General features: G+C 36.4%; 1 protein-coding gene across 2 annotated transcripts in view; it reads left to right on the top strand.

The window, feature by feature from the left end:
* plekhh2 (pleckstrin homology domain containing, family H (with MyTH4 domain) member 2) overlaps window positions 1-13,781 on the top strand; it is a 52,528-nt gene that overhangs the window by 26,440 nt on the left and 12,307 nt on the right. Inside the window, exons 12-19 of one of the 2 annotated variants that reach the window (XR_012389151.1) lie at window positions 2,536-2,669; window positions 2,954-3,067; window positions 4,570-4,656; window positions 4,737-4,895; window positions 7,458-7,538; window positions 7,619-7,771; window positions 8,394-8,610; window positions 10,507-11,414. Coding sequence is in view for 1 of the 2 variants with exons in the window: in XM_001921404.10 (XP_001921439.5) it covers window positions 2,536-2,669; window positions 2,954-3,067; window positions 4,570-4,656; window positions 4,737-4,895; window positions 7,458-7,538; window positions 7,619-7,771; window positions 8,394-8,502; window positions 13,669-13,781 (950 nt within the window). In the remaining variant the exon portion in view is untranslated. Of the gene's footprint in view, window positions 1-2,535; window positions 2,670-2,953; window positions 3,068-4,569; window positions 4,657-4,736; window positions 4,896-7,457; window positions 7,539-7,618; window positions 7,772-8,393; window positions 8,611-10,506; window positions 11,415-13,668 lie in introns of those variants that run through there. The other variant, XM_001921404.10, reaches the window with a different exon arrangement.

The raw sequence follows: 13,781 nt of genomic DNA, 5'->3' as shown, positions 1-13,781 counted from the left end.
GTCGGTTGGTTGGTTGGTTGGTTGGTTGGTTGGTCGGTTGGTTGGTCGGTTGGTTGGTTGGATTGTTGGTTGGTTGGATTGTTGGTTGGTTGGATTGTTGGTTGGTTGGTTGGTTGGTTGATCGGTTGGTCGGTTGGTTGGTTGGTTGGTTGGTTGGTTGGTTGGATTGTTGGTTGGTTGGTTGGATGGTTGGTTGGTTGGTTGGATTGTTGGTCGGTTTGTTGGTTGGTTGGTTGGTTGGTTGGTCGGTTGGTCGGTTGGTTGGTTGGTTGGTTGGTTGGTTGGTTGGATTGTTGGTTGGTTGGTTGGATGGTTGGATTGTTGGTTGGTTGGTTGGATGGTTGGTTGGTTGGTTGGATTGTTGGTCGTTTTGTTGTTGGTTGGTTGGATTGTTGGTTGGATGGTTGGTTGGTTAGTTGGATTGTTGGTCGGTTTGTTGGTTGGTTGGATTGTTGGTTGGTTGGATTGTTGGTTGGTTGGATTGTTGGTTGGTTGGTTGGTTGGTTGGTTGGTTGGTTGGTCGGTTGGTTGGTTGGTTGGTTGGTTGGTTGGATTGTTGGTTGGTTGGTTGGATGGTTGGATTGTTGGTTGGTTGGTTGGATGGTTGGTTGGTTGGTTGGATTGTTGGTCGTTTTGTTGTTGGTCGGTTGGTCGGTTGGTTGGTTGGTTGGTTGGTCAGTTGGTTGGATTGTTGGTTGGTTTGATTGTTGGTTGGATTGTTGGTTGGTTGGTTGGTTGGTTGGTTGGTTGGTTGGTTGGTTGGTTGGTTGGTTGGTTGGATTGTTGGTTGATTGGTTGAATTGTTGGCCGGTTGGTCGGTTGGTCGGTTGGTCGGTTGGTCGGTTGGTTGGTTGGTTGGTTGGTTGGTTGGTTGGTTGGTTGGTCGGTTGGTTGGATTGTTGGTTGGTTGGTTGGATTGTTGGATTGTTGGTTGGTTGGATTGTTGGTTGGTTGGTTGGTTGGTTGGTTGGTTGGTTGAATTGTTGGTCGGTTGGTTGGTTGGTTGGTTGGTTGGTTGGTTGGTTGGTTGGTTGGTCAGTTGGTTGGATTGTTGGTTGGTTTGATTGTTGGTTGGATTGTTGGTTGGTTGGTTGGTTGGTTGGTTGGTTGGTTGGTTGGTTGGTTGGTTGGTTGAATTGTTGGTCAGTTGGTTGGTTGGTTGGTTGGTTGGTTGGTTGGTCAGTTGGTTGGATTGTTGGTTGGTTTGATTGTTGGTTGGATTGTTGGTTGGTTGGTTGGTTGGTTGGTTGGTTGGTTGAATTGTTGGTCGGTTAGTTGGTTGGTTGGTTGGTTGGTTGGTTGGTTGGTCAGTTGGTTGGATTGTTGGTTGGTTTGATTGTTGGTTGGATTGTTGGTTGGTTGGTTGGTCGGTTGGTTGGTCGGTTGGTTGGTTGGTTGGTTGGTTGGTCGGTTGGTTGGTTGGATTGTTGGTTGGTTGGTTGGTTGAATTGTTGGTCGGTTGGTTGGTTGGTTGGTTGGTTGGTCAGTTGGTTGGATTGTTGGTTGGTTTGATTGTTGGTTGGATTGTTGGTTGGTTGGTTGGTTGGTTGGTTGGTTGGTTGGTCTGTCGGTCGGTCGGTTGGTTGGTTGGTTGGTTGGTCGGTCGGTTGGTCGGTTGGATGGTTGGTTGGTTGGTTGGATTGTTGGTTGGTTGGTTGGTTGGTTGGTTGAATTGTTGGTCGGTTGGTTGATTGGTTTGATTTTTTGCACTTTGAGCGAGCCAGGGCCAGTGCTGTCTATGAAGGATGAGGGAGCTCTCAAATTTAATCAAAATCTAAATTTGCATTCCAAAGATGAATGAAAATCTCAGTGGTTTGGAAAGATATTAAGCTTAGTAATTACATAATTTACATTTTTGGCTGAACTAACCCTGTAAATAATCATGAAGGATTTTGTTGGTTACAAAAGTGTTAAGAAAGCGTTTTCAAAATGGTCCCTATGATCTCCATTATATGGAAAAAGAGTTAACTGTAGTATCCAGAGAATACAATGGATTCATGTAGGGGACCATTTCATAGATTTTGACTGTATTGGTTTGATTGACCAACCGTAGGGTTGGGTAAAAAGACTACTATTTAAATGTGAAGTCTACCTGTTTTCATGTCTCAATAAGCAGCAGAATTTCTCAGACAATTCAAGAGCATTTTACATTACTTTTTATTAATTATGAACTAATGTCAGTCTTCTCAAAAGTCTTCCCTGCAAATTTCCAAAAAATAAATAAATACACACAATACACTTTAAATACACATAAAAAATATGTAAATGCAGCTTACAGGTACTCTTCATAGATGTGATGGTTTTATACTCTACAAACTGCACATATGTAATCCTAACCTTACTGCTAAATATATCCCACATAGAATGCTTGTCATTTTTTTATTTCTAATAACACAGTTTAGTATGTTTTATCATGTTTTTAGCATGTAATTATTCTAGCATGTAATGTCAGCCTAATTTACATTGTAGCACCCATGTAATTTAGAAACTATGTCTTCAAGCACAAACTTTAGTAAATTGATGTGTTTTGCTCAGCTGTCTCATTGTCTTCGATGACATCTGAGAGTGACTACGCCATACCCCCTGATGCCTACTCCACTGATACAGAGTGCTTTGAACCTGAAAGCAAACAGCCAAAGACCTGCTCATCCAGTGGCAACATTCTGAATGTAAGACGCATACATATGCACACATACATGTTAATTTAAATGTCTTAAGCTGTATGGGGTATATAGTAAAACTGTAATACCTGTAAAACTGCTTGTAGCTAATTTGAACTTGTTTCAGACTGATCCATTTCATACTGCTCTTTGTCTGAATTGAATAAGCAGTGAAATGTTGACTTGTTTTTAAAGCTCCCTCATCTAAATTGTCTCCATAGTTGAATCTAATCTGTATCTGTATTGTGTATAGTGCTATAGAAATAATGGTGATTTGATTTCGTGTTTCCCAGGAGTCTATGGAGAAATCCGGGTACCTGCTCAAGATGGTAAAGACATGGAAGAAAGCATGGAAAAGGCACTGGTTTGTTCTGAAGGATGGAGAGCTTCTCTTCTACAAATCACCAGTCAGTTTAAATGCCTTTTGTAATTTTTAATAATTTTATTCTACGTTTGGTTATTAGGGAGATGCTTTTATCCAATACTGACTTACAAATTACAAAGTGTACAAAGTTACAAAATTACAAATTAAAAAGTGTTTATACACACACGTGTTCTACTTTAAGAAAAAAATTTAACTGACAGCACTGGAAATAGAAGCAATCAAAATCAATAAAAGCACAATTTCAACTGGTCCTAACTGGTCTAACACATTGCATTATGCATTTATGGACTTTCTGTTCTGTTTTTCTTTGTTCAGTTTCTCTTCACACATATGCTTTCATTATCACTGATTCCCATCATTTCCCATATGTTTTACTGACAGATGGTTTAGAACAGGGGTGCTCAATCCTGTTCCTGGAGATCTACCTTCCTGCAGATTTCAGTTGCTACCCATATCAAACACACCTGAACCAATTAATTAGGACCTGAACACCACTTGATAATTCCAGGCAGGTGTGTTTGAAATGGGTAGCAACTGAAATCTGCAGGAAGGTAGATCTCCAGGAACAGGATTGAGCACCCCTGGTTTAGAATATCGAAGTGTCAATGTGTTAATCATTTAAAGACATTTGTAAATAATTGATATTCTGTTACATTATGGGCTGTTTATTCTGAGGACATTACAAAAAACAAAAACAAGGTGCTGCACAAAATCAAATAAAGTGATTGGTTTGTTAACCTGTCAGTCATATATAATATAGTGGGCAATCCTTGACCATTCAAAGCAGCTAAAGCTTTCAGAAATTTAGTCTGAGGTCTGGCTACGCAAGACTATGGAAGACCCTACCAGGGGCATTTACTCCAGACAATATACAGTGCATCGGCCAAGTATACATTGAGCTTCACTTTTTCCACGTTTTTATGTTACAGCTTTATTCCAAAATGGATTAAATTAATTTATTTCCTCAAAATTCTACACATAATACCCCATAATGACAATGTGAAAAAAGTTTTGTTGCAAAAAAAAAATTGTTGCAAATGTATTAAAAATTAAAATTAAAAATAAAAAACCTGAAGAATCACATGTACAGAAGTATTCACAGCTTTTGCTCAATACTTTGTTCAATCACAGCCTTTACAGTCTTTTTGAATATGACGCCACAAGCTTGGCACACCTGTCTTTGGGAATTGTTGCCCATTCCTCTTTACAGTACCGCTCAAGCTCTATCAGGTTGGATGGGAAACGATGATTTACAGCCATTTACAGATCTCTAAAAAAATTGAAGCGCTATGAACACTTTCCGAATGCACTGTAGATCCTAAGACCATTCAGGCACTCAAAGCTCTCCACTATGAAAAGAAAGTGGTTCAAGGAGAGGTTCTATCATTTTTAAGTACTAAGTTCTTTCTATCCACTTTATTGTCTTTTAGTTTTAGTGTTTTGTATATTTCTTAATCCACCATTTACTAAACTGCCTACTAATAAGGTAGTAAAGCTACAGATATCTTTTATTTTGTTTTTTAGAGTGATGTCATTCGTAAACCCCTCGGCCAGATTGAACTGAATGCATGTAGCACTATAACACGTGGTGATGAGAAACAGATGCTTCAGGTAAAGTATTTGTGTGATATTGTTTGTTGATCACTGATCCAGGAGCATGTTATTAAACATAATGTTGTCATGTCCCTTAGGTAGTCACTGGTAAAAGTGTGTGTTATCTGAAGGCGGATTCCCCAAACCTCCTGGAGGAGTGGGTGAGGGTTCTTCAGAGTGTCCAGAGGATCAAGGCCGCTAGTCCAGTATTCACTCAATCGGACATGCGGCCTGTTATTAAGGGACACTTGACGATGGTAAAGTATCTTGTTGCAAAGAAAACTCTTATCTTACTGTTATTGAGAAAACTAAGTTGCCATTTAAAAATATAAGTTTATGATGGTATTTCTTCCAAAGATAGAATAGAAATGTTTTCATTTACAGCATGTGTGTATGTTTTTTGCAGATAATATTAAAAAGGTGCTATGTCAGATATATTTTTATTTATTTTAGGAGAACACAATACCTTAACAATAACTGTAGAAGAGTAAAGAGCAGTGGCGTCGCTAGACCTCATTTACTGGAGCACGTGCCCCAGTAAAAATCGCCAGTGCCCCATCTTTGAGCTGCTTTGAGATAAGATTTACTTTTTATGCAAGTGTATTTATTATGAGGTATAATCAATAAAGTAAAAATAAACAATACAAATAAATAAAATAAACAATAAAGATGTTATTCTCTATATGCAACAGAACCAACGACGATGAAAGCATTGTTATTTAATCAAACGCAAATTGAGCATGTGCGCAGAAAAAGACATACCTGCACGCTGCATGCACCGCTTCTGTTTGATGCTGTAAATCCCGGTGGTGAACATGCACAGCGAAAAAATAGCCGCGCTGTTCAAGTTGTGAAACCGCCATAATAATCTTTTATGTGGTGTCGACAAGCAGTGAGTTTTGCAAGTCGACAAAACAAAGTTTAAATAATATGACGGTGATCTTATTGTACTAAGCATGGCTCCTGATAGATTTTTTATTTTTTTTTTGTATGAAGTAGAATGGAGGGAGGAAGTCAGGGAGGTTAGACTTAATAAACCTAATTCTCAGCCATGAGTGGGGTCTAAGACAACACACAACAGATAATTCAATAAAACATCTTTTTTTGTATTCAATTGAATTGTCTAAAGAATTTCGGTCACACTTTACAATAAGGTTCATTAGTTAATGTTAATTAATGCATTTACTAACATGAACAAACAATGAACAAAACATTTACTACTGTATTTGTTCATGTTAGTTAACGTTAGTTAATGAAAATACAGTTGTTCATTATTAGTTCATGTTAACTCACGGTGCATTAACTAATGTTAACAAGCATGGACTTGGATGTTAATAATGCATTAGTAAATGTTCAATTATGATTAATTAATGCTGTACATGTGTTGTTCATGTTAGTAAATGCATTAACTAATGAACCTTAATGTAAAGTGTTACCAGAATTTCATAAATAAAATAATATTCATGCAAAAGAGTTTTTAAATTATCTTAGCATCTCTCCAGTTGTGTCTGTAGAATGTTTTCCAGTTATATTTAGGCAAAATTTCTGTTATTTATTAAGAATAATAATTGTATAATAACAATCGAACTGTTTATTTATAATTTATATATTTATATATACAGTTGAAGTCAAAATTATTAGCCCCCCTGAATAATTATCACCCCTGTTAATTTTTTTCCCCAATTTCTGTTTAATGGAGGGAAGATTGTTTCAGCACATTTCTAAGCATAATAGTTTTAAAAACCTATTTCTAATAACTGATTTATTTTATCTTTGCCATGCTGACAGTAAATAATATTTTACTTGATATTTTTCAAGACACTTCTATACAGCTTAAAGTGACATTTAAAGGCTTGACTAGGTTAATAAGATGAACTAGGCAGGTTAGGGTAATTAGGCAAGTTTTTCTATAACGATGGTTTGTTCTGTACACTATCAAAAAAAAAATAGCTTAAAGGCGCTAATAATTTGTCCCGAAAATAGTTTAAAAAAAATTCAAAACTGCTTTTATTCTAGTCGAAATAAAACAAATAAGACTTTTACAAGAAGAAAAAATATTATCAGACATACTGTGTCCATTTGGGAAATATTTAAAAAAGAATAAAAAAATCAAAAGGGGGCTAATAATTCTGACTTTAACTGTATATATATATATATATATATATATATATATATATATATATATATATATATATATATATATATATATATATATATATAGAGAGAGAGAGAGAGAGAGAGAGAGAGAGAGAGAGAGAGAGAGAGAGAGAGAGAGATAGTTATAGTTATTGTTTATTTATTCATTATTATTTATTTATTTATTTTATTTTTTATTTTTTTTTGAGGGTAGCTGTGCCCCAGTAGAGCTTTAAGTCCAGCAATGCCCCTGGTTAAGAGGTCAGTATTTTGTGGAATAATTAACAATTGTGATTACAAATGAAGGCTGGAAGGACATTCACCAGAGTATATACCAGAGTAGTCGGCGGTCCATTCCACTGTGGAGACCCCTAATAAATTAGCGACTAAGCCGAAGGAAAATCAAAATACAAAAATATATTAGCAATTACAGGACTAAGGACCCAGTTATAGCAATGAACAGTGAAAAGTGTGTATTTCCAATACAAGGCACAGGTAGATGAATGAGAATTGGTAAGGTCACAAAGTAGAGGCAGGATGAAAATATTGTTTTATGTAATAAAACAACATTTAAAAATAAACCCACCCTGATCAAAAGTGTTACAGGCTTAATAGTATGCTGGATAATACTGTAATGCATGTCTGTTACTGTAACTGATTGTATCATCTATTGTCTCTTTAAGGTGAAGCATGGCTGCTCTAAGCATGTGTGGTGTGCTCTTTTTGGAAAGACTCTCTACTTTTTCAGAAATCAAGAGGACAAGGTCTTCTGTCTCATTCAATAAAAAGTAATCTTGTATGACATTTGTACGTTCATGCATTAATATCAAATTTCCCTACTCAGTTTCCCCTAGGTCAAATCAAAATGTGGGAGGCCCGTGTGGAGGAAGAACATAAGTCATGTGACCTTGCTGAACTCTCTGCTCAACACACCATCTCCATTCAGTCAGGCAGGCAGGGGTCAACATACCTGCTGATCGACTCGCCTCATGAGAAGGTCATTGTGCCATACTGAGCCAGCGAAGCACATTCAAGTCTCAGAATTTTACAAACAGTCAGGAGCTAACAGCATATTAATGAAAGGAAATAAAATGTACAATAATGTGCTAAAGGGGAATACAAGTTAATGACTTTTATTAGTGTCTTCTTTTAAAAAGTAACATTTTACGTTTGTAAAATTAAAGGTAATATTTAAGGTAATATTTTAAATCACTTTTTACACAAGTACAATTATTGTAATGTTTACTAACATTCTAAAGCAAGAGTGAAATATGTGTGATTTGAACAGTGCTAATTAAATTTTAAATGTACTAATTTCCAGCTTCCTAATAAAATGTGTCATTACAAATATATTTAAACATATAATGCACAATATAAATAGTTTTTAAATAAATTATACTAAACATGTTAGTTTACCATAAATGGTCAGTACATGCTGCAGTTTACTTCAGCCTTATGTCAAAGACAAAAGAAGTGATTTTGACATATAAAGATATATTGCTAAAGTGGGACTTAAAAGGTCAAGTGCTTGTATTAAATATATATGTTAACTTTTAAGTTTTGATATTTCATGGCACAAAACATCATTACTGCATTTTGTCTGTGTTCATCTCTGGTAGATGGCATGGGTGTACCATTTGTCTGTGGCAGCTGGAACTGCAGTGGGGCAGGTGGGCACTGAGTTTGAGCAGCTGGTTGGTAAGCTGCTCAACATGGATGGAAACCAAGGTGAAAGACTCTGCATGCTGGATGATTGTGTTTAATAATATATTCAGATTTTAGTATTGTGTTTAATATTTTTTTTATTGTGTTGGATCAGAGATGGGAAGTAACGGAGTACTAATACTTCATTACTTTACTTAACAGGGTCCCCGCGGGGTCTTAAAAAGTATTAAAAAGTCTTAAATTAAAAAATCGAAATTTATGTCTTTAAAAAGTCTTAAATTTGCTGTTCTAGGTCTTAAATATTTTTGCACAGGTCTTATTTTTGCGATGTCCATGTAACACTACATCTAATGCTCATTTAAATAATTTTTGTTGTGTTGCTAGGTTTTTGGGGTGTTGTAGTTCATTATTTCACTAGTCCAATTGTAATTTGCGGTATTACAACTACAAAAAAGTCAACTTGCAATAGCAATCAGCTTTCTGTTATTAATCTCAGTGCGCGCGGCGAATGTGACGTCATCGCTGTGTTTGTGGAAGTTCGCTTTGAGTGCGCGCGACATGATTTCGGCTGGCAGAGTATGCCATTATTTCACTGACAAATGTCGCAAGTGCAGTTTTATAAGTCGGGAGCGTTGTAATGCGAGAGAGGGAAATTTAAATAACTTTATTTTACCCCTAATTTTGTGCTTTTACATTTTCTCTCGCATGTTTTTGATATTGCGATATAGGTCTTAAATTTAATACTTAATGATCTTAAAAAGGTCTTAAAAGGTCTTAAATTTGACATTATGATATCTGCAGAGACCCTGCTTAAGTAGATTTTTCTGGAATCAGTAATTTACTCTACTTATTTTTTTACTTTTACTTCTTACATTTCTACACAAATATCTGTACTTTCTATGCCTTACATTTTTTAACCCACGGTCGTTACTTTCGTTTTCATGTGTTTGGTGGCTCGACCAATATTATTTCTTGTTTTGATGCAGTCAGTCTCCTCATTGTGCGCCTTCGTGCTGCACTGCGCTGCCTTTTCAAGACTATCGCACACCTGTAAGGCTTGAAGCTTACGCTGCTATTCTGAACCAATAATCGGAAACAGAAAGCAGTTGAAGGATGGCGTGTTTAAATCCATTATATATCTGACTCCATTGTAATTAATCTGACTCCATTAAAGTTGCTATCATCATTGATAAAGAGAAAGAATCTCTACGTCTTAAAGCAGGCAAAGTTGTTTATTAAGTTACATGTTTAAATATACAGACAGTAGAATGTAACAAACAAACATACTGTTTTAAGAAATTAGCTGTAACATATGCACTGCTGAGCAACAAAGACAGTGAAACTGTCTTTGTTAGCATATGAGGCTAAGCACTGGTGTGCGGGAGATGCAGAGTAAAAGCCATTCTCCCCGATCAACAGTTACCTTTCCTTATTATACCCTGAGCAAAGCATTGTCAAACATGAGTGAAAACCAACCACCAAAACCAGCTGAACATGAGAACAAAGTTGAAATAAAATGGAGGAGAAATACAGTAACATACTCTCCTCAGGCCATGACTCAACAATAGTAAATATATTGTATATTGAAATACAATCAAACAATGTCTCTGCTGATTTCATCACTACAAAACTGAAGTCATAAACTGTCAAATGACACCAAACATGACAAAGTTATATGGAGGAACATCACGAGCAGATGAATTGTGTATGGTGAAAAGCACATGGTTACTGTAAGCAAATGGCAGAGATGTGTATCGGAGCTGTGAGGAACTCTGCCTCACCAGGAGGGCCCATCCTATGCTTGGAATGTCTCAGTAGTCCTTCATTAGCATAGAAGGAATAGTATATAATATTTTCTCAGCTTACACACCGTACGTGGGCTAGTATATGAAGACTTCTAGAAGAAAGGCTTGGATGACTACGCAGATGTGACAGAGGGAGTTTGCGAATTTAACATGACTGATGCTGCCCTGTTTACAAGATAATAGGACACCTTTTGCTCGTTCGGATCACAGGTAAACAAGAGAGACACATTCCAGTTCAAAAGCATGCGGTTTAATGCTTAAGCTTTTTGTCCACTTCTGATGATACTGCGCGGGCTTTCTCTGGACTTTCAATCTAATAACGCAAAAAATAGTGCTTTTTTTGTAAAGATTTGTACATTTAGTGCTAAAACAATCAAATTGCGGTTTATTTTGCAGAATTTATGCTGTTTTTCAGTTTTTATAGATTTTTTTATTTGCCTATTGCTAGGCCTATACTGTTGTCCTCAATTAATATTTTTAAACAAATATTTTTTAATGACAAATGTTATAATAAAATATAAAAATAGTATCCTGGACAATTTATGAATAAAAATATAATTATTCCAGCTTATGTTTTACACAGAGGATACCCTTCCATCTGCAACCCAGTACTAGGAAGCACCCATACACACTCACATTCACACACACCTACACACCGCCAGTTTAGTTGAATTAATAATCATCTATACCGCATGTCTTTGGGACTGTGTTCGAAACGGGTACTTTTTAATTTTGTACATTTCTGAGGCCGTACTTCTTTACTTTTACTTAAGTACAAAGTGGAGTCAGTACTTCAACTTTTACCAGAGTAATTTTAAACTTGAGTATCTGTACTTCTACTTAAGTAAAGGGTGTGTGTACTTTTGCCATCTCTGTGTTTGATTGGTCTTCACCAGAGATGTATAGGACAGGCCTGTAGCCAGCCTGTTGAAAGGGGTGGTTGTCTTTTCTCAAAAAGTGGACCTTTTTAGAGTTATACACCTAATTTTCTATTTAATTATGAGATTTAAATAATTTATTGACATTTTAAGCTGGATTCGTTTGTTGGATGGTCATCATAACCACACTTTTTGATGTACCTAAAATATTTCCTAAAGATTTGCAATAAAGAAATATGAAAAAAAGATACTTATTTTTAAAATACATATTTATTACATTATTTATCATTAGAAAAAAAATCTGTTAAAGTCTGTGGCCTTTTGTCATTTATTCTGCAAATAACAAACTGGCCCAAAGCACGTTCAATTTTCCTCAGAATTTAGCAATTTGATTGATAAAAAATTCTAACATAATAATCATAATAACAACAATGTAGAGCTTCACAAATTTTCCAGCCTCTCTGCACTCATTAAAAATGCTTGCTTGAATAGAACTAAACTGATTAGCTGAAGTCACACCGAATCGACAGCCGACAGAGGATTCCACTTTGTCTTAAAGCCTTTTTCGATGGCCTATTTTCACTATTTAAAATGGCATAGCAGTCAAAATAGGACAAATGAGCTCATGTATGGGACAAATTGTGCACCTTTGTCAGTGAGGGTTGGGTCTTCCAAACCACCTGAAACCCCTTGACTATGGGCCTGTAAGAGAAGAAATATCAGTGTTTACAACTGGTTTAGTATCTAGGCAACTATGCAGCTAATTAAGGCCAAGAACGACCTGTTTTCACATGTATATGTAAATGACCAACCACAGATGAACCACAGTCTGTGAACACAATGATGAATTAGCATTTTTAGGACCTGCAACCAAGTAATGGCAATTTTGTTTACCGCAAATTACCGCAAGCAAGCAGAGTTTTTGTCGCTCATGTGCATTTAGAATACAGTATGTGACAACCAGGCCTCTCATCTATTTTCTCGAACATAAAAACTCCCTCTATCTGTCACATCACACCCATTCTACAACAGCTTCACTGGCTCCTCATCTCTTTCAGAATTAATTATAAAACACTTCTTCTTACTTTTAAAGCCATCCACAATCTTGCTCCTCCATATCTTGCTAATCTTGTTCATATCGCCACACCTTCTCGAACACTCAGATCTTCTTCTTCCATTCACCTCACTGTCACCTTGTCACCATGGGGAGCAGATCCTTGAGCCACTCTGCTCCTCAGCTTTGGAATTCACTTCCTCCTGATCTCTGTAATTTAGACTCTCAATTTAAATCCAAACTCAAACCACATCTGTTTAGAACAGCTTATTCTTTTTAACTCGACTGCATTTTTAACGTTTGTATTGTATTCTATTGACTTTTATTGTGTTTTTATTTGAATTGATTGTTCTAGCTGTCCTGTATGGTGACCTTAAGTGTCATGAAAGGCGCCTTTAAATAAAATGCATTATTATTAGTATTATTATTATTATTATTATTAGTTTAGCATTTAAAGGCGAAGAAATTAAGTGAAATAATATCATAAGTATTATTGTTATTATTCAGTTATTTATTTTACAATAAAACAAGCGTACTGTTGCACCAGCTGTGTTTGTAGGACAGAGTTAATCTGTGGTGAAATAAGAACACAGCATAGCACAAGAATTCTGTTATGACGAGTTTTCTGCTAATTATGACAAGCTTTCTGTCAGGTAGAAATTCATGTAAATTGCTTAAATTTGTTTCAAATTTTAGTAATTATAAAGAGCATACAGCTCTTAACTTCTGGAACCCTAAAACTGTATTTAAGAGTTCCCACTTAGATATGCTTGGCATTTAAAGCAGGTTTGGCATGCTGTCCCGGTAGAGAACCCTGAGCTCGGAGATATTTGAGCCCAGGGCCCATGCCTGGTCAATAAGCCTATCAGGGGATCTGAGATCAGGTAGGTCTCGATAGCTCCCCCTTTAGAAAAAAGGGGGAAAAAGGAGGAGATGGGGTGGAATGGGGGATTCTTAAAAAACGAAGATAGAGCAGTAAGGAGAAAATGATCCATTTATAGTCAGCTATGATCACTCTGATTGGATTGTTACTGATTACGGATGAGTGGCCAGCAGTGCTCAATCCTATCACGTGCTCCTCTCGAAATTAGTTTATGAAACTTCACTTAGTTGAGTTGTAAATTAAATTAGGAATATTGTGGTCTTGTGAACAATGAAATACCTAGAAATCAAAACAGGTTTTGAACCACTGATTTAAGTGTATCTTTTGCAGTGTTTCATTTCAAACTAGGAACTTTTATCTTTAATGTAAAATAAGAAGCAGCCGCTAAGTGACTTGTTCAGGCCACCTAAATATCCTTAAGCTAAGCATTTGTGGGGTGGTAAACATCATTAAATCAAAGAGTGTGGGTGTGCTGCTTGCGGCGAAGACTGATTTGAGATATGTTATTAAAATGTATTTATGGCGTAATTGTATCTTAAATTTATTCTCAACTTGTTTATTTCATCCCCATTCTGCCCTTTTAGACTGCAACTGTATTTTTTTCCTCAGGGTCTCAGCTCTGGAGGCACCCGACGCTATGTTTCAGTAAAGAAGGACTGCTTTTTCCACTTACCACCCTGCCATCACAGGCTCTACAAACGGAAGCCATCAAGCTTTTTAAG

The sequence above is a fragment of the Danio rerio genome, chromosome 13 (assembly GCF_049306965.1).
Source record: "Danio rerio strain Tuebingen ecotype United States chromosome 13, GRCz12tu, whole genome shotgun sequence".
In the NCBI taxonomy this organism is placed as follows: Eukaryota; Metazoa; Chordata; class Actinopteri; order Cypriniformes; family Danionidae; genus Danio; species Danio rerio.
Note: the sequence above shows the minus strand (reverse complement) of the source record. Positions and strands in the feature narration are given on the sequence as shown.